The following is a 25,249-nucleotide window of genomic DNA, read 5'->3' on the forward strand; positions in this document are numbered from 1 at the left end:
GACCAACTCCCCGAAAAATGGGGCAAACTTTCACTCTTGCCATGGGCTGACATTTAAAATGCCTCTCAGATGTGATTTGTGTCAAACTGTCGATACTGGCCAGCTCGCCGTCAAGTAAATCAAAGTCCTCTGCCTTCTCCAGCACCACCTGGTACTCGCCCGCTCTGGCACTGCTGTTGCTCCCTGCCGGACATCTGTCATTTTTCATGTTTGCCAGGAGTCAGTAGCCAGGAGTGGAAAGAGGAAGCGGATAACCAAAGCGAACGTGATTATTGATTGGTGCTCACCTAAATTCATGGCATCGCCCCTCGCATCCAGTCGCATCATTTATCTAACTTCGAGCATAGCCAAAAGTCAAGAGCTTGTTAGTGTGTGGCCAAAGCAGAGGACGAAAAAAGGAAACAGGAAGCGAGTCTGTGTGGTTGGGCAGAACGATAGATAGATGGATGGATGGATGGATGGATAGATACTCGTATATACCCAGAGGTGCAGAGATAGATGGAGGCAAAAAGTAGCCATGCAGCGCAAAAGTTTGACGTTTATGTGACATTTGAAATCAATTTGCACAACAATTGAATTCGCCCATTATCGATATCTATGCATGTTTCATGGTTATTGTTTGTTCGATGTTGTCGTTATGGTTGAAGTTGTTGCTATTTTATAAATTTTGCTGTCACTGCTGATGGGCAATCGATGCGTTTACATGTCAATTAGCAGTTTAGTGCGTGCAAAGTTGTCATAGTGGGTATTTGTGTGCATCCATCTATACACGTACACACATGTATGTTGCATATTTAACAAGCTGCCGCATTGTGGATGGTACAACCGCAGAGAGTGCCCCAAATTAAACAGACGCCAATTTGATGCATTTCCAACATTCCAGTTGATCATCCATAAACATTTAATTCAATCGGTTGAATTTCGAAATGCGAAAGGAAATTGTAAAATTGGACCTCGACCTGGACATGGACACAGCCGTCGAAATGGCTGATTGAATGTTTGTGGCAGGGACTGGCAGGCAGGTAGGCAGAGCCTGGATTTTATTCACTTGCATTATGGATTCCCAGCCATTTTGAGTAGTGCCCGTAGCTCCAGTTAGGTTAGGAACCAATGCTAGCCACTTTACGATTTCGCACTGCAGTATTTGGCCCAGGCATGATCATAGGTCTGGATTTGCTGTGGCTTTGGCCAAGGCAAACATCAACAAGCCAAAAACGGTAATTTGCCAAATGAGTAGATGGGAAGGATGCTGCTGCTGCAGCTGCTGCTGTTGCTCCCTGAAACTGCAACTGCCCAGATTTATGCCGTCTAGCCGCATTCTGCCGCAGAAAGGCGAATTGGGAAAGCAGGGGAATGGTAAATAGACATCCGACAGTACAGTGTCGAACATTTGTTAATTACGCATTTTCCTGCCCAGACCTCTGCTTTAGCTCCAGCTACAGCTCCATGTTTTGGAGCAGGGAATTCCTGTTAAGTAAAGGAGGGGATCTGCCTTGCGGCTGTAAGGGTTCAAGCCGCTTGTCCATTGCCCTCACTAGCTGCTTCCCAGCCGCTCGCTTTGGCTTTTAATGAAAGCTGCCCGAAGTCCTTATTTCCTGGAATCAAGTGGTTTTGGCTCTGCCTCTGGATGGGGCATAGGAAGGCAAGAAGAAGCCCAAATGAAATGCCGGAAGTAATATTTTTCATATCAGCATATGTTGTGGTCCAGCAGGAGCAGATAAGCCCCACCATATGCGCATAGATGTGGGCGAATAGAGCCATTCTTTGTGGCACTCCTCGCTAGCATAGTCCAAGTGGCTGCCAACTTGGGCCAGTGTTTGCTGTTGCTGTTGGTGCTGATGCCGGAAGTGTCTGGAACCCGTTTGCTTACTGGTCCCGCTCTCTCCTCTCCCTTGGCCAAGACAGGACTCGGAATCTGCCAGCACTGTGCATATGCAGATGCAGGGCCACAAAGATATGGCTTATAATATATATGTGTTTAATATTAAGTGGCAGCTGCTGCGAAGTTTTGGGCATACGCTGCGTATGAGTGTTGCTCAATTGCCTGTGGTTCAGGAAGGATGAAATTGCACTCAGAGAAATGCCTCTATGCTGCGGCATAGCACCGTAAGCTATTTACCATTCTCAAGTATTATTTTTAGCCCCAAGAAATATAATTGGGATGTGTAAAAATATGTCAATTTTAATTTGAATATTTCCTTCAGTGTAGAGGGCAGGATAACTACTTTTGTTGTTATTTATGCCCAACGGAAATGGGGAAGTTGGCTTCGTATGCATTAGATCTAAGAAGTTTTCCGCTGGCGAAGTTCTCCGTCCATGCCACGCATACCGCCATGTTGCACATGCACTTAAACGGCCCACTATTTGCCGCAGTGGCTGCCCCTGGCAACGTTTAGAGAACAATTTATTAGCAAAACAATTAATTATATCAATGCGCCCCCCTGTTGGTGGCTGTATGGCTCTGCCTGAAAGGATTATTGATTTCTGCCCCACTTAACAGCGGGAAAAGCTATCTGGGTATGCATTGGGTGGCTGTCCTGGCCTAAACCACAACAAGCTCCACCTGTAACTGGCAAAAACAAAATAAAAACAGAATGCGAACGAAAACTCTGTAGATTTTGTGGCATTTTCATAATTTATTATGCTGCCAGCTTGTCGGGTACATATCACCATAAATAATATCTATCCCGCCCAGACACATGCTCATACATAGATATGGATATGGAAATATATATACTACATACATATACATATAGTGGAACCCTTTTTTTTATGTGGTTTGGCTGTTGGATGATGCTTAATCTACATAATTTTTGGCCCCTTTCACAAGCGGTTTGATTTACGCACTGTGCCTAGTCATTAAAAAGAGAGGGCCGGCAAATAAAAAACAATTTTTAAGTTGCCCTTCTCCACAGGGTTTGACCCCTGAACTTGTTTATTTATTTGAGGTGTATAGAATAGGGCTGCGGCTGGGGCCAGCGGAAAGGTCGGTTTGGCTGAATAATATACGATACCCGCCCCGAAGCCCCCATGTGTACATGTGTTTGTATGTGTGTTTAAGCAGGGGCAAGCGATTAGAGTTTTGGCCCTAGTTTGCTGCTCCTGATGGGAGTTTTTCCTGGTATCGTTTCAGGCTATGTTTTTTGGGGGAGCATTTACATAAGTGCCATGCCCAGGAAAGCCTAGACATCATCCTGAACCCGGCGATTATCCCTTTTTAATAGACTCATAAAACGGTTATTAACTTTGTTGCGCACACACACTCTGAAAACCACAAAAAAGACCACGGCTACACAGCGTACTTACAATGTTTTATTTCATTAAAGTCATTTCTTGGACACTGCCTCACTCAATTTATTATGTGTGTTTTCCTTTGCTTAGTTCTGCGTCGGGGGTCCTTTGTCCGCCATGCAAAGAAATTGCATTTGGCAGTTGGCGTTAATAAATGAGAAAAAATGTGGAACTGGAAAGCGCGGCAGGAGGGGGAAGATTAGCGGCTGGAGTATTTTGGTTAGCGATCTATTCTAAAGAAAGGTTGGAAAGATTTAGCGTACAGATTTTCTTCATAATTTTAAAGAAAATTTCGTTTTTCACGGTTGAAGAACAAAACTATTTTACTCGTGCTAGTTATTTCTGATTTTGCAACTGGCCAAATGCAATTTCACTATTATGCTGTTGCTCTGAAACTCAGTTCTCCTCGCCCTCTTTTTCCCTATCTATATCTCGTTCACTCGCTCTCTGCCTCACCCCCTCTCACAACCCTCTCTCTCCCTCTCACTGTGTGTAGAAAATCCACACAATAGTAGCAAAACAAGATAAATGAAATTCTGATGCAAATTTGATTTGTTTGTAAATGTTCGACGTTGCACTGCTGCTCCACAGGAGAGGTGGCCGGGATGTGGCAGAGCCAAACATTCCTCGCTCTCTCTCTATCGCTATTTCTTTCTCTCTCTGTCTGTTTCTGTTTTAGTCTATCTGTGTGTTGCAACTGCTGCTCCTGCTGATGCTAGGGGAGTGGATTGGCGAGAGCATGGCAGGACAGCAGCAACATGTTGCCGCTTTTCTTGCTTCCCAGCACTCCTTCCCCCTCCTTGTATTTCAGTTGACATTTTAATGCGCGCATGATTAATTATGCAATTTTGCCATCGCTGGTTCCGCTTGTTCCCCGCAGCTGGCTTTGGGGTTTGTGCCTGGAGCTATTATGTGCTCCACTGGGGCTTCTCCCGGCGCATCCATCAGCATCAACTGAATTTCTGTCGATGGTATTGATACAATAGTCATGCATGCAATTAGCGGCAGTCGAAGAAGGCCGGAGGAAAATTTAAAGGCTGTTTAAGGGACGAAATCTGGACGAGTCATTCAAAGCCCGGGGCCTGCGTAATAAGTGGGGAAACGTGAGTGGAGCCCAAGACTTGGGACTAGAAATTTGCACGCCAGCAAAGGAACAAAAAGAATGGTTCCACCAAATGGAGTTTCCTGTTTGCATGCCATTTTCCACTGCCCCCTGCAGACCCAGTATCAGTCAGAATCGCAGTGACAATCGCAGACTGTCGGAAGCAGCAGGCAAATAGAACCAGAAATATCTGGGCGTTAATGCTGAACGGCCAATTTGAGGCACGTTTCAGTTATTAACGGGTCTGGGAGTCGGACTGGAGCTGGAGCTGTGCTGGGAATGCCTCCGCGGCGGGGGTTCGGGATCTGGCTGCTTGTAAAGTGCATGCCACGAACCATTTGGACACTGGCCATGCCATGCCGTGCTAACGTGACCAATATGCTTGTCATTGCCATAATAATCAGCTTTTGTCAGCACAGTGGCCAGGATTCAGTTTTCTGCGACTGCCACTGCCCCTCTCTCTGTCACTGTCTCACCCTCTTTGTGGTTTGCTTCATAACACATGAAGCGGCGTGGGGAATGGGGCATGCGGCATGGACTATCGTTGTGTGGACATGTTGCTTGTCACGGGTTTGTCCTCGCTTGCATGCAAATATTTGCTGATCCAATCGCTGGAGATGACACAAAACTTAGCAACTGTTTGCCACACCACTTTACTCCGATTGAGTTCCGTGAAGGCGCGGCCGGGAGGTGGTGGACTCAATTAGGAAAAAAAAGCTATCGTAATTAACATCTCCTAAAAGGTTTTTCCCATGAAAATCCAATCAATTATCTTACATTCCATTCATTAAAAGATCGATGTACTATTTCCACGAAAGAAAATTAATTTGGGACAATTTGGAACATAAATAGTTTGATATAAATTCACTTTACAATGCCCAGCTTTGGTGCTTGGAAAAGAGAACAACAAATGAATTAAACGTACACATAGTCAATTATGTTGTAGGAGCAAAACGATAAGAAAGTAATGCAATTTAAGGTCTTTATGTTAAAGGTAAGTTAAATTAAATTGGAGGCGTATTATGTTTCCCTAAGAGAAAAAACCATAGAAAAAATAATTGCGCTTGATTAAAAGGGTATTTAAGCGTTGAATGATTCAGTTTTAGTTCCTTTATTTTTATTTCGAGCTCATTTTAAATGCTTTAAATGGTTTAATGCCATCGAATAAAAGTTTTGAAAATTCAATACAAAAATTTTGTATACGATTTGTAAACGGGTGTGTTTTGAGTTAAAAACTTTCGTATGGCCACGCGGCTTTTGTTTTATTTTAACTATGTTACGTATACGCCGTGGACGCATGAACAATCAAAGGCAGGGGAAAGTTGAATTTGATTTTTACAGCTGTTGAAAAGGCATGGCCAGACAATAATTAGATTTTATACTTGACGTCATTTGATTGCCAGATGCGATTGTTTTACGGCCCGAGCCGAGTTTCCGTTTTTGTTGGCCAACAAATAGATCGGAGCGGTATGGAGGACGAAGGACGACGGCTGGCGGCTGGCTTAATGAAGTTGTCTCGTTGTAATTAGAAGTAATAATAATTTCCTAGCCTGCGCGAGTCATTATGAATTTGGATTGCGGCCAAGGAAATGCCATTAATCAAATTAGCGAGCGCATAACTTTTTATGATTATGCTGCGTGATAAGCGCAACTTACAGGGTTTCTACTCTGTAGTGGTGTATTCCGAGGGAAAAACTTGATAAAGACCCGAGAGGAGAGTATGAGCGACGACAGAGCGAGAGCGACAGCGTCCTGGCCATTTGCTTCTTGCTTATTGTTTAATTCTATTTATTTTTTAATAAACAATTTTCCTAATGAAATGTCTGCCTAAGGGGGCGAACAAGCAAAAGGGAGAGCAAAACCGGAGAACGACAAAGCGACAGGACGACAAGGCGATAGGGAGGAGGGGTAAGCAAGCCAGAGCCGCAAAATTAATTACGATAAACCATCCAAAGGGAACTGTCGAGCGCTGGGAGGGAGTCACCGAGTCTTGTAATGAGTCCACATCAAGTTAATAGTAATTGAAAAATTGTATAATAATCAAATGCAGCTGTTGTGTAGGTGGGAGTGAGAGCCACCTTTTCCATCTCCTACGGACAAACTTAGCTTACACAACCCATACACAAAGTCCGTACTCATCCTTTGCTTAATTAAGGAAAATTATCGCTCTATTGTTTGGCTCTAATGCATCCCCTCCTATCTGACTGCTGCCTGCTTGTGGCACTTGAATCCTTGCCATTTGCAAGTGCCAATTAAATTTCATGTCTCCTGCCACATGAGTGTACCCACTGGAGTCAGGCCGGGCCCTCTTTGATTTCAGATGCGTCCAGTACAACCGACTAAAATGAGATTGAGCACTTCGTGTACAAAGGAAACTAGAGATATTTTCCTTTATGGATATGCCCAATAATATCTATCAAATCTACAAAATTTAATAGTAGTAGACTTTAAGCAGCTCGAAGAGCTAAACGCTGATTTCTCTTACAGATGGACAGACCTGCACATCTGTGAGTAGAGCAGGCTTTGGAAGTTGTTGGTTGGTCGTTAGCTAACATGTTTATTTTGAAATATCGTGTGGAATGGAACCCATTTTGACCTCATTTACAGAGGAGAAAGGCGTGCTGCTGCCAGCACCCCAAAAGCCAAGTCGAATCCAACTGCAACTGCAAATGGAACTGCACTTTGCACTGATTATGGACAAACAGAATTTTATTGGCTTCTGCTGGGGGGCCTTGGATGTTGCTGATCCTGCTGCTGTTGCAGTGTCTGCATTTAATGCGGCTTGTAAGTGAAATTAACAGCAAAACTGCATTTGTCCCTTACCAAATGCCATTTTCCATTTGCCAATTTAGACATAAATAGCCAACAAGACGGCCCCAAACTGTCACCAATATCTTAAAGTCATTTAAGCCGTATGTTTGCCAGGGATTAGGATGGGAGTGGCATTGGCAGAAGGAAGGATATGCAAATTCGGACAGACATCCTTTTGCCTCCTTGTAAGTTTCAATCAAAATGCAAATATTGATGCAGTTGACATATGACGTTGTGCGGGACACCAGGCGGAGCGGAACGAAACGGAGCCCAATCCCCGGCCCCAGCCCTAGCCCCAGGATTCATACCCGACTCAGGCTCGAATCAGTAACGGAGCAGGCGAAACATACCACAGCAGCATGCAGATTTATGATAACATCGGCTACATGGGGGAGTCAGGCGGCCAGGACCAGGCAAGGCCCAAAGTGGGCAGGAAAAGCCTTCCAGAATGCAATAACAAAGGATAAAATAATAAGATTTACTCATGACTTGCTCTTGACTCTGCCAGCAAATGGATGGGGTAAGAGAGTAGATCTCTGGACGGCAGTGTGGGGCTGTGGAGGCATCCAACAATGTTTTATTAAAACATAAACACAAACAAAATCCCAGCGACAACATCAAAAGCCTGTTATTAAGCCTACCTTCTGATACCCTTTCAATTTTAATACGATTTTCTCAGAATATCTTAAGTAACAGCGACATTTTCTTTCAAAAAAATATAGATTTCCGATCCTGGTGGTTACACCTCAAGTTGAACCCCTGAGCAAGGCACAAAAGTATCTATGTGATAAGTATCTGGTTGAAGTAACACTACAGCTACACTCTGAAAGGGTAGTTTGGCAGCATCATGAACATCAGCAACTATGACAGCCAGGATACCAACAGATTGAATAATGGCAACGGCAGTGCCCTGGATCTGAATCGGGACAGGTGCTGTAGCAGGATGGGGGAATGGCAAGTGATGCTGGCTAGTAGATAAATTAAAAACAAAAAATATAACAAGAAGCAGGGGAAAACTCATCGCATTAAATTAGAGAGAGAACAGCAGCAGCAGTAGCAGCACACCCGACAAAGACAACAACAACGGCTGTCAAGGTGACTTTTTGTTATTATTTTTCAATTTCTCTGTGTTCTTCTTGTTCTTTTTCAGACTTGATATAATTTTTCAAGTTCCTTGTGCTGGGATGCGTGCGTGTGTGTGTGCATTGCTAAACAATATTTGATTAAGTTTAGCATAGAGTCTACATTTTGTGTGGCTCAGAGAAAAAAAAGGATGTTGGAATATCTCAAGTATCCCAGGAAGACAGAATACGAGTACAGTACCGGGATTATTGCCCATATGAGAAGAGTCGTTATGCCTTTTTTTTCGATTCGACACAATCAACAAAAACACTCCATTTGAGTGCTGCGATACAAAGAATTATGTTTTTAAATAACAAGCTACTAGTAAGAAAGGAGATTGCTCAAGATGGAGATTATTTGGTGCGGAAGGAAATATTAAGGTGCTGGGTATTTTTCCCATGTTTTAATTCTCGAACATTCTCGGGTGCAAGAATATTGAATATTGAAATCGACTTTGAACGAAGTCACCTTTGACCTGAAGAAGATGTTTTCACCAAGCTCCATTTTGCAGCGGTCGCGGAGGCAGAGTAAAAACATTTCCCTCTGTTCTTGATTTTATTTGATAGTCTTTGAAAGGCAATTCATCAATTTGACTGGCATATGCACATAAATCAACCCAAACAAACCCATAAAAAGCAACCGAAATGGGAAAAACTCTTCAAAGCCATTTATAGTTGTATTCACAGATGTGTGCGCGATGCAACCAACGAAATAAAACGAATATACAATATACATATATAAATTTACTGAAGGATGAAGGGAGGAGGAGGATGGTTGGCTGAATGGATGCATGTAGATTGCCACTTAACAGCAAAATAAAGTTGAGCACAAATTTTTAATTGAATGGCAGCGCATTGAAAAACTTTGAGTTTCCACTAAAATTGATTACACTCACCCGTCCACAGCCACATCCACATCCGCAAGCACAGCCACACGCACTCAGAGAGCGACCGATGCTCGAAAAGTTTTGAGATACACGCAGATTGAGATATTGAGGAAATTATTGAAGCAGAAATCGGCACTCGTGTCAAATGCATAACGTTGAGCTCAATACCAGTCTGCAAACTGAAACCCATGCCTGGTACTCAACTGAACTGAACTGAACCGAACCGAACGGAGGCTGAGGCCTGTCGTTTTGCCAGCATGTTGCAATTTATTCTAATCGCTTGTCGAAGAAAAAAATAGACAGAGACCGGAGTGGCTGGAGGCTGGAGTGGCTGGAGGCCCAGCGATGCGTGTAACGATGCTGCACATGGAGTCAACGGTAAACCAAAGCCGAGACCAGGCCAAAAAGGTTGCCAATTGAGTGGCGCCAATCAATCCTAGTGCCGCTGCCGTTGCCGTTGCCGTTGCTGCTACGGAAAAGTGTGTCAAAAGCATTCCCCCTCTGAGTCGGAGAGAGAGTGAGACCGAGAGCGTTAAACTCCGTGCTGGATGGAGGAACGGACGGCCAGTGGTTCAGAGGAACAGACAGACCAACTGACGGCTTGTTGTGTCGCTTATGGTACTTAATTGACGCCAATCGCATTGACTTGCACTCTCTGCCTCAGCTCCTGCCTCCTGCCTCTGCTGATGGCAAGAAAAATCACAGCTCGTTAGTGTTGTGAGCATACATTACAGGATACAGATGGATGGATGGCTGGATGGATGGATGGGTGGCTCGAAGGAGGACAGGTCTCAGGTACGGCAATCATGCGAAATTGCCAGGTTTTCAGTTAGCAGATTATTAAATGCTCGTGCCAAAACCAGCTGCATGGCACAGTAAGAGCAAACTGTACACTTTTTAAAGGGATTTACACTAACTACCTCCATTCATCGAACTTACCATTCATCACTTATGCCGGGAGTTTTCACAGCCTAAGCAATTCGAAGTGGGTGCTGCCGATGATGCTTCAGCAACCGCAACTCAGTTTATCCACCAAATCAAGAACAAGCAAAGGGAGCTACAGAGGCAGCTACAAACATGACAGCCAACACAAGAACAGCCCCGTTTATACATTTCCAAACCTCTGCCATTTAAAACACGTTCGTCTGACTGCACTGAAACGAAAACTCATGGAAATATTGAACGGTAAACGCTCTGGTAATAAAAGTATTAACGGTGACTTTATTTTCCTTCTACCAGATTCAGTCTTCAGTTAGATGGCTCTTTTCTCGCAATGTATTTTTGGGCAGTGTGTGTATTTTGTTAATGATTATTTGACGCCATGTTTGATTGACGTGCATCGGCTGCTGGTTCTGGTTCTGGCGCTCCCTGCCTTGCTCTCATTGTGTAAATTGTATTATGGTCTCTCTCTCTCTCTGTCTATCTGTCAGTCTTTCTCTTTCCACAGCTAACTCTCTACACTCCTCTTTGCCTGTTAATGGGACGCTAAAGACCGCAAGAACCACAAGGCACTTATCAATTTTTGCGCCTTTACAAAATGGCACTCAAGCGTGTAGTCGTGTACGCACTTCCGTTGATATCAGAGACATGCGTATGTGTGAGTGGGGTGTCTTTTCATTGGTGTGCGTGTATTAATATTCCGTTAAATTGACATTTACATGATGAAGATGAGGCTGATGACGCCGATGCTGATGACGTGTGTGTTCTAAACGCTTGCCCGACTTTTCCCCTCGGAAAATAATTCAAGATCTACATACGGTTATGTATGTAATTTATCTTCATCACAGCATTGAGTGCTTGAGAAAATCAAAGACAAAAGCACAACTCAAGTGCTTAATGTAGTTTTGATTGGATGGCAAAATATTGCATAAATATATTTTCTAATTATCGCTCGGTATTTGGGGAGTATGGGCATTTTTCTGTCTGTTTTTGTGAATGTATTGCTGACCACAACCACCTGACTAGTGTGGTGAAAATATAGCTGAATTCATTGCCATCTAACAGTTTTATCTCGCATCAGTTTTAATCACCCCTTTTAGAAATTCACTTTTCAATTCTATAAATGTACATATCGAACTTTGTGGAGAGCAATTTGGAAATCGACTTTTCGTTCATCCTTCAATAATACGTTCGTTTAACAGAACAGTTTAAGTGGTGCACTTTTTTGTGGGTGCTTCTGTCTGAGCGACAGTTTTGTGCTGGTAATGCCCTCAGCAATTTGCTAACATTCAACTCAGCCATGTCCAAAATGGCCTACACTTGCATGCCACTACAACAAGCTCTCCTTCGTGTCCGAGTCCGTGTCCGTGTTCGTCGCGTATGTCAGCCAGTATGCGTGTGCCTGATGTTGTTGGATAAACTATGTAGAGTCCTTGAAAAACATGCAGGCCATAGAGGCGGAATGCCAGCGGCTGCAGAAACAACAACGAGCGCAACAAATAACTGAAATAAAAAGGAAAAGTTAACAGTTGACATAGTTTAGAGTTGCCTGGCCAGACGGGTAGGATGGGTACGACGGGTTGGATGGGGGTGGCCGGGGGTGGCCGGGCTCTCGACCGGCAGGGAGAAAGCTCTCGGCTTGGGTTCAACAGCCACAAGCGTAAGCCGTTGAATGCGACATGGAATGAATGTCTTAATCAGAGTGTGTAGCTTTCGCCCCATCCTTTCCGTTGAATCAGTGAGCGTTGGTCGTTGCACGGGGTAAAAGGAAAATTGGTGCCAAACTAAATGAATTTAATTGCCGCAGGATATGAAAGTAATTATTTTGCAGTGCATAGACACAACACAGCCAGTGGGGAGTCGCAGAGTGGTAGAGTGTAGTGGCAGGGGTGAAGTGACAGTGTGGCAGAGAGGCTTAGGCTAAAAACGCAATGAGGCCAAAGGCGAACCTACTTCTGTCTCATTCGCATGTGTGTTTTGGCATCGATGCACTTGCACTTAACAGCAAAGGGGCATACCAAACGCACACGCCCCACGCCTATGCCCCATATGCACTGCACCACTGCAAATTGCCCCGCGGTTATTTCGAGTTGTTCTTTAATTTATTCTCTTTTATGCCTGCTCGTTCGTTGTCCTTGCAACTGGATGTGTGTTAGTGTGTCTCTGTATCCAGTATCCACAGTGTGGAGAGCAACAGCAACAGCAGCAGCAGCAGCACCGAAGAGGCAGGCTCTACAAAAGCCAGCGATGTGTTACAATTCCAATTGTCGTTGTCTCTCAATATTTCCAGCCTGTGCTGCGTATGGTGTGTGTGTGTGTGTGTGTTTGTGTGTTGTGTTTCCATGTGTGCGTCGATGGGAGGTGGAAGTGTAATGCTGCTTGTTTACAAGCCGTGTTCTCTGTTGCCTAGATCAACGTTTCTTTCTGTTCGTTGTTGCATTGTTAGTCGCGGGACCTTGTAACACTTTCGATCAAACTCTCGCATACTCATGTAAAACCGCCTACGGGCACACACACACACACACACACACACACACATGCGAACAAATGAGCGATTCTGCCATTCAATTTCAAGTCCAATTATAAATGGCTGTTGCGCCTGGTGCAGCTGGATTGATGCACCGCTCTCTTGAATGTACCATATATACTCGTAAGTACGGCACGGCCTTTAATAAATTAAGAAAAAAAATATAGTTTAGCCAGGATGGAGGATGCTCTGCTCATGGTATCTATAAACAAGATATGTACATTTTTGAATTAAAGCCATTCATCACACAGCTTTAAATAGCAACGAAAATAGGAACAGTTTGTATTACAAATTTTCCTATTTTAATTCCTTCTAAGTCATACTCATACTCATGCAGCTGTCGTAATTGGACGATCAGTAGAAAGTAGAGTAAAAAGCTGCACGAAGTAAAGTGTTCTCTGTTGGTACGATTAGTTTAAAATTCTTTATTTGAATGGTTTGGCTTATGGTGTAGTGTCGCTACTGTTCCTGGTCAAACTGTGGCGTCCGCACGTAAACGGGAGCCGGATGGGTCAGGCCGTAGTTACGCACAACCTTTGGGTAGTTGGAGGCGTACTCCTGCTGGGGGTAGCTGGCTGGCTGGTACGCAGAGGAACTCTCTTGGCTGGCCCGAGATCCCTTGCGATATCTGGGCGTGAACTCCCTCGGCTGATAATAGTAGCCGTTGTAGGCATCGATCAGGCGACTCACGTCCACGGGTGCTTCGATCGAGCGATCGAACGATCGAGTCTTGTGTTTTGGTGGTGGCGGTGGTGGTGGGAAGGGGTAAGGGGGATAATATCCGGGGTAGGGGTATCCGAAAGGTGGGGGATAGGGCGGGTATCCCCCATATTTCGGCGGTGGAGTGTGTCCGGGTGGCTTTCCAGAACCGCCAGAGCTTGGCTTCGAAGTGGTGTCGGTGCCGTTGATGATCAGTATGCAATTGACAGTGGGTGTACCCTCGTCATCGTTGTCACTACCACTGCCGCTTCCGTGTCCACTTCCGTGTCCACTACCATGTCCACTACCATGTCCACTGCTGCTTCCACTTCCGTGGCCGCTTCCGTGTCCACTGCTGCCTCCACTGCCGCTGGAGCCGCCCGAAGAGGAGCTAGAAGCACTGTTCGACTCGTATGCCACGCTAATCGACCGTTTGCTTTCCTCATCGTCCTCGTCCACGTTTTTGTTGGAGATCACGCACAGGGGCTGGCCTTTCTTGGTGATCACCTCCCTGGGGCTGGAGCTGAAGAGCGCCGGAAGGAAATTGCCAGCGGCAAGGCCACCCGTAACTCCAGCAGCCAGACCCTTGATGCCAGCAAACGAGCTGCTGAGCAGCCGAGCCTCGGAGACCATCTCCTTGCCCTGGGTGAGGCGCAGGAGCTCGTTGTACTCGGAGCGTGTCACCTGATGGAGGCGCACCACATGGGGACGACTCGTGCCTGCCAAAGGAGATGTTTATTCGAAGGAACCTGCACGCTGCCTCTGAAGGCTCTGTTCAAGGGACACTCACCAGCATGTGCTGCCGCGAGGCAGAGCACGAAAACTGCCAGAACCGGAAAGATCTTCATTGCGATCGCGAATAAGCTGGACTAGCTCTGCTCCCTCGCTTATATATTTTGAAAGTTGACGACTTTCCTTAGGCCTTTGTCATTCAAATCATATGTTCATCAGAACAGATGCTCATCAACAGAAAAGCCAACGCCCTAATCGACTACGAATCTCCATAATTAATGCTCTGACCCAATTCTCCCAGAACATGGCCATAATCAGACTCGTTTTATTTATTGTTTCTTCGAGCATTTCGACCAAAACATTAATTGTTTCCCTCGTTTCAGCCGTTTGTATGATAATATTATTTTTTATGGCTTGGCCAAATTAAAGACAGACAGTCCACAGCAATGAGTCATAGTCCATCATGATTTTGATCAATAAATAGAACAGATACATATCATCAATCAGTCTGTTGCTCGAAGATTCTTTCAGTCGGCTTCATTTCCCAGGTAAATGCCAAAAACCATTCCCAAAACATATTTCGTTTAAATGTAAACAATTTTATTTAAAAAGAGCTAATTAGCCTAAACTTTTTTATAATAGATCATAGATTTTTTATCATAGCCGTATAGATCTTCATCTTCCGCCTCATAGGAGTCCTCGTTTTCGTCCTGATCATCATCGGCCTCCGGCGTCTCATTTGTGGCTTGGGGCTGTTCGAAGTAGGAGTAGGGACCATAAGGATTGGGCGAGGGTTGACCATAGTATGGCTGGGGGTAGTAAGGACTTCCGATTGGCGTCTGCCCACCGAATGGTTGTGGTTGACCAAAGGGTGGCTGCGGACCGAAGGGTTGCTGCGAACCAAAGGGCTGCTGTGGCGGAAAGGGAGACAGCGACTGTCCATAGGGGGGATAGGACTGTGAACCATAAGACTGCAGGGGGCTGTATGGATAACCACCATAAGGTGAATAGGCTCCGTATTGCGGGGTGGTGGTGGTGGTGGATAGCCAGCTCCATATTGGCGTGGCAGGTCGGAGTGATCCTCGGAGCTATCAGCCGTGGATTCACTGCTAATATTATGTTTCTTCGACTTGGACCTAGATCTCTGGGGAGTCTCGCTGGTTACCTCCACCTCCGTTTGCTCTTCCACTTCCTCCGCTTGCTCCTCCACTTCCTCCGCTTGCTCTTTTACGGCTGCTTCTTCCCCTGAAGGAACTACTGCCGATTGTGGGTACCAATATTGTTGGCTTTGATATTGAGTAGGCAGCTCAAGGTCCGGTTCCTTCTTCAGCACCACAATGCAGTTAATGGCCTCCTCCTCATCTTGGGTATCGGTGGCTGAGCTGCGGGCAGAGCCCTCCTCCCTGGGCGCGTCCTCCCTCGTCTTGATCACGCACAGGGGCTGGCCATCGAAATCGACCTTGGTCTCCTCATTGGCCTTGCTCAACGTGGTGAGCCCCACGATCCGCAGCAGAGAGTGCCAGCCGGAGCTGAGGCTATCGCTGACCGTGGCGAAGCCACCGTTGATCAGTCGCGCCTCGGAGATGACATTCTTGCCCTGCGTCAGCTGGAGAACCCTGTCGTACTGCTTCTGGTTGATGCTGTAGACACGAACTAGCTCCTGACGCCTGCTCTTCTTACTTTCTCTAGTCGACGGAGATGGTGCTGTGAAATGAGAGGTTTATCCACGTGGCAGAATTTTCAGAGGAGATCACGCACCTGCATCTAGACTGGCGAAAAGACCCAGCAACATCATCAGCAGCAGCAGTGCTAAGCCCCGATCCACTGAAAGCTGCAGCATGTTCTAAGATCTGGACCTAAAACGGACTAAAATGGGTTCACTAGTCTCTGGTTTTATTTATACATATGGCAAGAACGGTAAAACAAACAAAAAATCGCCCCTCATATGGACTGGGTGAAAAATTGCAATTAAATAAATTTTTGACGGACAGACATCAGCCTCTTGAGAATCGTGGCAGCTGGCAACTGTCAGCCGTCGCGTCGCATTGATTTGAATAATTTAGTCAAATTTGAGACACATTTATACAAAATCGAGTCAATGAACGCGTTATTTCCCAATCTACTAGCAAGTAGATGAGATGAACCGGTTCTGTTATTCAGCTGAGAAACACAGAACTGAATGATTAAAGTCAAGTCGTTAACGACCCCATTAGTGGAGAGCAGACCCAGAAAAAGACAAGCGCCAAAATTTATTAAATTTTCTAAATCATAATTTTATTTCATTTCATTTCATCTTTGTGGTTGTGTGGCTGTGTTAAACATTCCTATCTGTAGATGACACACACGCATATACGGTATGTACGGGTATATAGAGTACCTGGTTTATATGTAGATATATGTATGGTATGTATGTACTTATAGCTGCAATGCATTTCGTATTTTGCTAGGGTTTCATTTTGTTATTGTTTGCACTCAGGGACAGACCTTAGCCTAAACATCTATGGGGACGGGACCCCTGGGAGTGCAGGGCGTCCGTGTCTTTGGATAAGTTCAATGCCAGCTCTGATAATGCAAAATCCAATCATTCTATATACAATATGTATGTATGTACGACGGTATGTGGTAACCGTATTCAATTTAGCTAATTCTCTTTTCACGTATTATATGAACTCTGTGTGGTTTTTCTCTGGATTCTCTGGTTCGCTGGATAATTAATTTACTCGTATGTTATGTGTGTGGTTTATGACAATTTGGATTTACTGATGTGCCGCTTACAGACTACTCGAATCGTACTCGTATTTTTCGGTTAATAGTTAATTAAAATTACAGTTGTTTTCTACTAATCAATTTATTTACATTGCCCCTGCCTGGCCAATTTGCATCGTATTCGTATTTGTATCAATTATCAATCGATAAACACAATTATCCGTTTCCTTTTTGCTTTCTTTTTTAATATCTCCTCTTGTTTAGTACTTTTTGTTGTTTCATTCTCTTCCTATTTCATCCAAAACTAATTATATACAATTAAACGAGTCTCTACGCCAATTGGGTCCGTCATCAACAAGGCGTTTACGCATAATGTTCGACTGCTGGACGAGTGGAGTTAAATGTTTTCCCACTCGTGGCTTATCGGCTTACCGGCTATACACACACACACATACAATACATGCTCATACGATTACGAGTACTTATCCATAGCTAATACCTAAAACTGATAAATGTGCAAAGCAACTGAGAGAAATATTTGAAAACGAAATAATCGGATGAGTGTTGCTTTGAAGTACTCTTGAGTAACTCTCTGGAATGGCAATTATTTACAGCATATTTCAATCGGTTAGCTTGGTGCCGTGGTCTACAGAAGTGTGTATACGGTACGCGTCCAGTGTGGGTTTATTGGCAGTTAAGGATTCCATAGAAGGAGGTGGAGGCTCAACGGAAGAGCTCTACGCGGAGGGGTTAGGGCTTGTGTTCTGGTTCGGGTTCGGGTTCGAAGCATATTAATAGCTAGTAAGTCTTATTTCGTAATGAGAGTGTGTGTAGGAAAGCTTAGCTATGGGTGTGCCATCGATGATCTGTTAGCAGTGATCGCAATCGGAACAGCTATCGATGGTCTGTAATCAGTAATTGTTGATCTTTTATCCAGTGCTGATTATAATTATACGCTAACGATTAGGTTCGTCGGTTATTAATTCGCTTCAATCAATGTAAGAACAAATCACATTTAGATACTCGGCAAATACTAACATTCATCGATCAGCTTATCGGTAGCTGATTAACGGTAATCGAAAAGGGACAACAAAAACAAATTTTCAGAAATTTTAAATGGATTTTTCTCTAATTTATTATGTGACATTTTATATTGGTATTTATTACTGTCTATCGGTATCGATGCCTTAGTCGAATATGAATTATCGATACCGTTGCGGATATCGATCACTTGCCAACAAAATCATCACAAATCACACAAAGATTAATAAGTATTACATCGACTCTTGTTTATTCTCTGTAAACATTAAACTAGATTATGATAATCCACGGAAAATGCATAGGTTTTCCTCGTGCCAGACGCTGGGCTCAGGGTCAGGCTCAGGCTCAGGTTTCCTCAGCCTTTGGCTTCTTTGCCCTACCCTTCGCTTTTCCTTTCCCTTTGTATGTTATCGGATAATATGTTTTCTTTTCCACTACGTGCACTCATCATCTTAGACATTAATAAATACTTTTTCGTGAGCCAACACAGACCTGACCTCGCCCCCAAACCAAACTTAAATCACCTTGAATGTGGGCCTGGTGTAGGTATGTGTGTTTGCCTTAATAGTGTTCTGCTGATTCCTGTTTTGCCTCATCGGCGTGTTGATTATTCCTTCATCTCATGCACTGATCAGCCGCGGGGCGTACGCGCAACATATTTCCCGTTGCTGCAGCTGCAGCTACCGCTGCTCCTGTTTCAGTTTGCGCCGTGACTCCTAGTGCTCCTCTTGTTTTCAGCGCTGTACGCCGGGGGAACTTGAGCGCCATAACCGTACCTGTGTTTGCCGTTGTAGAGACGCATCCACTCCCGGACTCATACCACTGCTGCAGGCAGCAGGAGACAATGCTAAGCAGCATGCAGCAGATGCCGCAGTAGAAGCTGTTGCTGTTGCTGCTCGAGTTGTGTTGCATAGCCGCCGGGTGTTCGCCTGCGCGAAAAACAAACAAGCAAATAGACACATGGATACAATTGAGAGGGAAATGCCTTTCAGTTCATCGGTTAATTGGTAATGCAAGAGGCACAAGGCAAGGCACAAAGCAAATGCCGCTTCCGGCCCGCTGATTGCCACTGACAGTGTCACAAACACACACACACACACATACACTATCTACCCTTCTCTATATATTGGTAAGTATACAATATATTGTATATATTTTTATCCAAAGACTTCAGTTTGCATGCATGCAGCTCCTGTTTGCCCCAAAGAACAACATGAGGCTGCTCAAGTTGTTACAGTTTTCGATGAGCTCTTGAGCACACAAGTTGCTCCAATAAACCTGACGGGCCTCCCTCCTCATCCTGCTCTGAGAACATCACATGTTATTGGCCTGAGCACTTGCTGCAAACTTTTAGTTTAGTTAAGGCTGCAAGCTGCAGCTGGAAATAATTTCCGCTCTGCTGCACAAATACAAACAGGCGGAAGAATCGGAACGAAAAATATGCATCGAGATGACTCCAGCGCACCGAACCCTCAACTCTTTTATGCCGGTTTTACCTTTCAATTGCTGAAGTCGTATTATATACTAAAAAAACACATACCATGTACATATGTGTGGTAGCCAAAGGCCTGGGGACATATATTATCGATAAAGTCATCCGATGTAGATACAACTTAGCAGAATTGATCAATTGAATCAATAAAGTTATAAATAGAAATAAACGATCTGCCTTTATAAAAGAGTGACTCGTACGCCGAGCAAGCTCACATCTTAGGAGACGGACAGGAATTTGAGTATATGCGGACTGGGGTCAAAAATGTTTCCCTTCCCACTGTACCGCTCTCTAGGAGTGTAACAAGAAGTAACTAGAAAATTTCCTGCTGCCTTTACTGCAATGCAATTACTGCACTGCACTGCCCCGAACCATACCGCGCCCTGCAATTGGCATAACAAATGGCGAATGTTCAGCCATTGCTGCTGGCAGGCAACTTCCACTTTCCGTCATAAACATGCAAAACACTCTGACAGCACAGGCACACAGATGCACACAAAGTTGGGTGGGGGGATAGGGGATGCACTACATATACACTTACCAATAATTACGTGCACATAGACGCTCGAGGTTTTCGCCACCGTGGGCACACAGGTGTAGTTGCCAGTATCGCCGAGCATGGCGTGCTTGATTTTTAATCTGCTCCGCGGAGAGAAACAGAGAAGGGGAAAAATAGAAACGGAGAAACGAAAACGAAAAGAACAGAGAAACATGGAGAAAATGAATGTCAGCGAGGGAATGCAGTTAGAATAAACGTAAAGGGGCTGCAGAAAAAAAATACAAAAAACTTTTGCTACTTTATGCGATTGCATAATGTGTGTCGAGCTGCCGCCATCGCCATGACTGGCTCTAATTCCGAGTAACCCTCCTCTTCCACTCCCTCTCTCTTTCGCTTTCTGCTTTTTTTTTAAGTCCTTCCATCTCTGTCATCCGCACCTGCATTTTATGGTCGTCTGGGCCGTTAGTTAACAGCATAAATGGGCAATGATCAGGGGGCTGCAACGAGAGACGAGGAACTAACTACTGCGGCCCCGACTCTTGCTCCTACTCTGACTCTGACTCCGTCTGTGAGTCAATCACCGCCTCCTCCTCTGACTCCATCTCTGGCTACTGCTCTGACTTTCACCAAAGCAAATTAAAAGTCACACACGGCTAACTTGAGCATCCTCCGGTGAGGATGGCATGGGATGGAAACCCAACTACCGTGCTCCGATAATACCCTGCCAAGTGGAGCTCAGTGGCATAATGACTTAGAAAGACACACAGTGAAAGAAAAACTACTTCTCGTTTATGCATTAGAAGGGTCCCAGATAGTAACCAAATAGTAACTCTCAGGAAAGGCATTTAATTGCAATTAGGTGTTCATTGCAAAGCAACTTTTACATATACTACAACACCTTCACCTGCGGAGATATGTTAACCAATCGAATCTCTAATCTCTTGAGACTTCAGTTTCATCACTTCAGTGGAGACTTCTCCTTTCTGGCCTGGCTGGTAGTATCCCCTTTGTAGACAATGCTGACAGGCCCAGGCCTAACACAGTTTACCTCTCGAAAAAAAAAACTCCTGCTTACACAGCCATACGAAGACAGCCAGGAGAGAGAGAGAGAGCGAGCGAGAGAGCAGAGTCTCTCCAGCCCAGACTTGTCCTTCGCTTTGGCCTTAAAATGTCATTCAAAGTCGGAGTCCGTGTCTCCCCCGGCTGCAAGCCAGGTTGGTCTTAAATGCCTGCCCCGACTGACTGGATGGCTGGTTTCTGGCTTGTTCTGGCTCTGGCCTTAATTAAGTGAGGCGGCATTTTAATGCAAAATAACTGAAATGCTCGTCGTATGTAATGTAAGGATGGGGAGAGTCGTTACATACCTCGAAGTCAGGCCGTCCGACCAATCATCCTCGACGCGGATGCGGGCCATGGAGCTGTCGATTTCATTTTCGCCCTTGCCATCGAGCATTTCGGTGCCTGGAATGCGGAGTGAGAGCAAATTGAATTGTGCGAATGAGGTGCGGATGCCACATTATGCTGCTGCGACAGAGGTTCATTACGCATACGCACCTTTGTACCAGAATATGTTGCCCAGCTCATGGGGTCCCTGCATAATTTTACAGGTTAGGTTAATGTCGCTGCCTGTCTTCACCATCAGATCGCTGGGCCCGAAGATTTCCGCCTTGAGTTCTGCAAAAAAAAAAAGAAAGCCAAAGCGACAGAGAACAAAAAGTCACTTAAGTTGCCAACAGACAAAGGCAGCTTCCGTATCGTAACAATGATAATAATAATAATGTTAATGATAACGTCCAAGTGCGCGTTTTTCTGACTGTAAATGTGTATATGTGAGTGAGATGGAGAAGGGAGAGGAAGATGGAGAGGGAGAGCATGGGCAAGGGCAAAGGGATGGGGATGGGCCCTACTTTATTACACAGACGCGTGTCTCTATTATGCTGGCGATAAGCTTTTGTTATGCCATATAAAAGACAGTAATATGCCCCGTGCTCGTACTACCTGCACTTCCTTTCTTTCTTTTGCCTTTGGCCTTCTGTTCTCTCTATGGAATTCGTCTAAGAGAAAGTACGATGAATTTCGCTAGCTGCTTTCTATGCCATCTGGAGCCAAAATCAAAATGTCAACATTGAAGTGCCTTTTGTTGTTCCCAGCGTCAATGATTTCAATTGAGAAAAATTCTCGTGGACGGCTTTGAAATGCGATTTTTTCTTAAAGCTTATGACTGCTGACAGTTGCCCTAATGGAAAACGTCTCTGCCATCGACGTTCCCCCCATCAAAACCTAGTCCCCCGTCTACCACTAATGCAAGTGCTAAATAACAGCGAAGAGAAAACGGCAAATGGGGAACAAAAAGCAACTCTTCCATTGCTGTTCCACTTTCACTCTTGCTTGCCTCGTAAACTGGCAGGAGGAAAAACTTTCGCAGGTCCTAAACAACCGCAAAGCCCGTGGAAATAAATTGCAGCAAAGGAAGGGATGGGCGGGGGAGCAGAGAGAGTGAGAGAGAGAGATAGCGGGAGGGCAGGGCGGTGGAACTGGGAGTGCAACTGGAACATCTGTACACAGGATACAGCTGCGGCATAAACATACGCATTGATGTGGCTAAGCTTTGCTGTGAGGGCTGCCATTCAATCGTGTTGCAAAACCGAGTGAAAAAACGAATTCTGAAAGCTCGAAAAAACCCTTTGGCGGAGGAATATGTTGCAAAAGTGTTTCATACTTTGCATGAACTCAAGCAAAAGCCGCTTCCCATGGAGTCTGCCGAAGGGTATATAGATTTAGTACTAACAGACGATTCAATATAGCTAGAGCATTGGTGTGTCGATACCCTGCTAATACCCAGATCCAGAATAACAGGTATACGTTTAAGAACTGAACAATATTCCTCCATTTTCATCTGCACAAAGGATAAAATAAAATCCGTTTGGCAGGCATCCCTATGGCCATACTCTATGACTTCACATTAAATTTTTACTGAACATTCGCCTTTAAATCAGGTGGGTATGTGTGTGCGTGGGAAAAGATAGATCAGACTGGTAGGAACCCAAAAATGTTAATCTAAATGAAATGCCAAGTGGAAAAAGTAATACACATCCTCAAAACAAAGAAGGGCGAACAAAGGCAGAATAAAATGGAGGGGAGAACAAACCCCAAATGGAATTCGAACACGCTGGACGATTATCTGGCTGTTTTATAGACCCGCACAGAAGTCGCTTCGCTCCGCTCTAGAGAAAAGCGCTGAGTATGGCACATTGTTGTTGTTGTTGCCCCAACCTCGTGGCAACTGCTGCTGCTGATGGTTGTTGTACCTGGCAAAACAATTGTGGCAGCGAAAGCTAACCGTCTATGACTTCTGGCAACGGCAACGGGAACCCCAACGAAAGGCGGACAGGACTAGAATGGCTGGGAAAATTATTGCCGCACACATGCAGCTGACAACGCGCTTGTGGTTCCCACGAGAAGCACGGGTGCTGTGGCAGGGTGTGGTTGGGTCAGGTGTGAATGTATGCGGAAGCCCGCATGCGGCAGGGGCAGAGGCAGATATGGCTCCATCTCTTGACTCTCGACTCTAGCTCCAGCTCTGGCTCTGGCTACGACGCCTCCTACTGCCTAATGCCCTACCTGCTGACAGGGAATACAAATGCGAGCAGTTTGCTGCACGGCCACGACGTGCAGTGGCGTGGATCTCCCCGAGGAAATTGCTTATTTAACTATAATTAGATTAAGTGTTCCTGGCAATTGGCGAGCTGCATTATGAATGAGGAATGGCCAGCCTAGCCGATGATGCTAGGCCCGAGCTAAACCGACAGCTGTTTGAAGTTTTCATTAGACTTGGCCACAGTTGACGTTGACCCAGGCCGAAAAAAAGTTGCAAGCTCCACTGCTGGCCGCATGCCAAAGTCAGAACGAGAAAGTGCAAAGTGTCTGTGTCTGTTTCTGTTCCTGGATCTCAGGGCAAACAAAGTCCTTACTGAGTCTTGTTTGCACACGAGTCGGGACGATGTACAGGCCCAGCAGCCCAGGCCCAGTAGCAGGGGCCTGGAATACTTTTTTGTGCAGCCGCAGCAGAAAGCGGAAAATGGGAACTTGGAAAGATGAGCAGAAGGAAATGGAGGAGGAGAATGCATTTTCATTTTTCTTGATTTCGCGCATAAAATGCGCATAAGCCTATATGGCCATAAACATTTAGAGCAATGAACTTTGCACAAGCCAGCATGCTGGCTGCAGCATCATGCCCACACCCAGCCCCCGACATGGCATACTTTTTGGGGCCAGACCGAGGACCATTACCATTGCAGCCTTGCTCCCGGGTATCCTTACTCTCTTACTCTCGCTGCTGTGGGCCACAGGGACCGCCTGTGTAGGGGCTGTAAAAATTTATTACCCTTCGGCTATGTTGATGCATGTTTGCACACATGTAACAACATCTGAGTATTTATTGCCCGAATAACCATCCCGAACTGGGGCGCAAGGGATCTGCCCGCATTTAAGTCTTTAAATTCTGGAGGACAATTAATCGGAAGCGATTATTTGCGGGGCTCCAATTGCTTGGAACTAATTGTCAAATCAAATAAACAAATTCAATTTGTAAAAGTCAGCCGCATTGCCAGCAGCACAATTGATGAAGTATTTGTGTGTGTCTACCCTCCTCCTCCTTCTCCTCTTAAGACGAATCCACTCCACTCCATTCAGTTCGTATTTGCCTGTACAGATCTGGCTGCCAGTCCCAGTGCCACTCCCATTGCCGCCCATTCCAGCAATGGCAAAATGAAAATGCCCAAAACATCATCATCATGGGCCGAGTCCCGTTCCGGGCCTATTCAGTACCCTCCATTGTTGTGATTATTATTATTATTAATAATTCGACGATGCTGCAGAGACATTAATCATTTCCTTTCCCTCTTTCCCACTCTCTCTATCTGCCTCTGCCATTCCGTTGTGCAATATCTCAGTAATTTATCATTGGGGCATTTTTTGGTCTAGGCATTCGCCAGAGAATGTAATTTGAGGAGCAAATGAACGAAATGGGAAGTAAAACATTTGATTGCCGAGCAAATTGTCCGGACCTGCCGCTTCCCCCTCTGTCTGCCTCTTGGATTATGTAACACAAGTATTCACAAAAACTCATTATACCCCTTCGGATCATTTTAATACACAGTATTCACAAAACGGAAAGAGTCTCGTCTCCCCTAAAGCTACTTAATTAAATTCGGTTACTTTCCAGTTGTTGGATGGTTCTTGCCTCAAGTACCTTACCTTTTGCATGCAGACAAAAATCCTTCTGCATCACAATATTGAAGAAATCCTTTGTTTTTGACAATGTCATTAAATGTATATCAGTTACCCGAAATCAAGAGTTCATTCATGGGCATTCGTAAGTCTTTGCCCATATAGAAAGTCTG

The 25,249-nt window shown here is 45.0% G+C and overlaps 3 protein-coding genes across 3 annotated transcripts in view; all 3 read right to left on the bottom strand.

Annotated features, from left to right (window-relative positions):
* Positions 1-13,122: 13,122 nt before the first annotated feature.
* LOC111080338 (serine, glycine and glutamine-rich protein) lies at positions 13,123-14,225 on the bottom strand. Its single transcript, XM_022375895.2, has 2 exons — positions 14,168-14,225; positions 13,123-14,096 (listed from the first exon to the last, which is right to left on the bottom strand). The coding sequence occupies exons 1-2, from the start codon at positions 14,223-14,225 to the stop codon at positions 13,138-13,140; spliced, it is 1,017 nt and encodes a 338-aa protein (XP_022231587.2). The 3' UTR covers positions 13,123-13,137.
* Positions 14,226-14,752: 527 nt separating this feature from the next.
* On the bottom strand, positions 14,753-15,949 carry LOC111080335. The gene is made up of 2 exons (XM_022375892.2): positions 15,868-15,949; positions 14,753-15,813 (listed from the first exon to the last, which is right to left on the bottom strand). The coding sequence occupies exons 1-2, from the start codon at positions 15,947-15,949 to the stop codon at positions 14,753-14,755; spliced, it is 1,143 nt and encodes a 380-aa protein (XP_022231584.2).
* Positions 15,950-17,088: 1,139 nt separating this feature from the next.
* LOC111080337 (zwei Ig domain protein zig-8) overlaps positions 17,089-25,249 on the bottom strand; it is a 47,683-nt gene continuing 39,522 nt past the window's right edge. The window contains exons 5-8 of the mRNA XM_022375894.2: positions 21,402-21,521; positions 21,212-21,308; positions 19,890-19,987; positions 17,089-18,785 (exon numbers count right to left, since the gene is read on the bottom strand). Coding sequence (XP_022231586.1) covers positions 18,472-18,785; positions 19,890-19,987; positions 21,212-21,308; positions 21,402-21,521 — 629 coding nt within the window. The 3' untranslated portion in view covers positions 17,089-18,471. The remainder of the gene's footprint in view (positions 18,786-19,889; positions 19,988-21,211; positions 21,309-21,401; positions 21,522-25,249) is intronic.

Source organism: Drosophila obscura, unplaced genomic scaffold, assembly GCF_018151105.1.
Source record: "Drosophila obscura isolate BZ-5 IFL unplaced genomic scaffold, ASM1815110v1 contig_186, whole genome shotgun sequence".
Classification (NCBI taxonomy): Eukaryota; Metazoa; Arthropoda; class Insecta; order Diptera; family Drosophilidae; genus Drosophila; species Drosophila obscura.

Excerpts from the sequence above, each read along its gene's own strand:
- LOC111080338 (XM_022375895.2), bottom strand. The coding sequence starts at position 14,225 with ATGAAGATCTTTCCGGTTCTGGCAGTTTTCGTGCTCTGCCTCGCGGCA. Across the intron at positions 14,097-14,167 it reads CCTCGCGGCAGCACATGCTG|GCACGAGTCGTCCCCATGTG; the intron begins GTGAGTGTCCCT and ends CTCCTTTGGCAG.
- LOC111080335 (XM_022375892.2), bottom strand. The coding sequence starts at position 15,949 with ATGCTGCAGCTTTCAGTGGATCGGGGCTTAGCACTGCTGCTGCTGATG. Across the intron at positions 15,814-15,867 it reads TTTCGCCAGTCTAGATGCAG|CACCATCTCCGTCGACTAGA; the intron begins GTGCGTGATCTC and ends CTCATTTCACAG.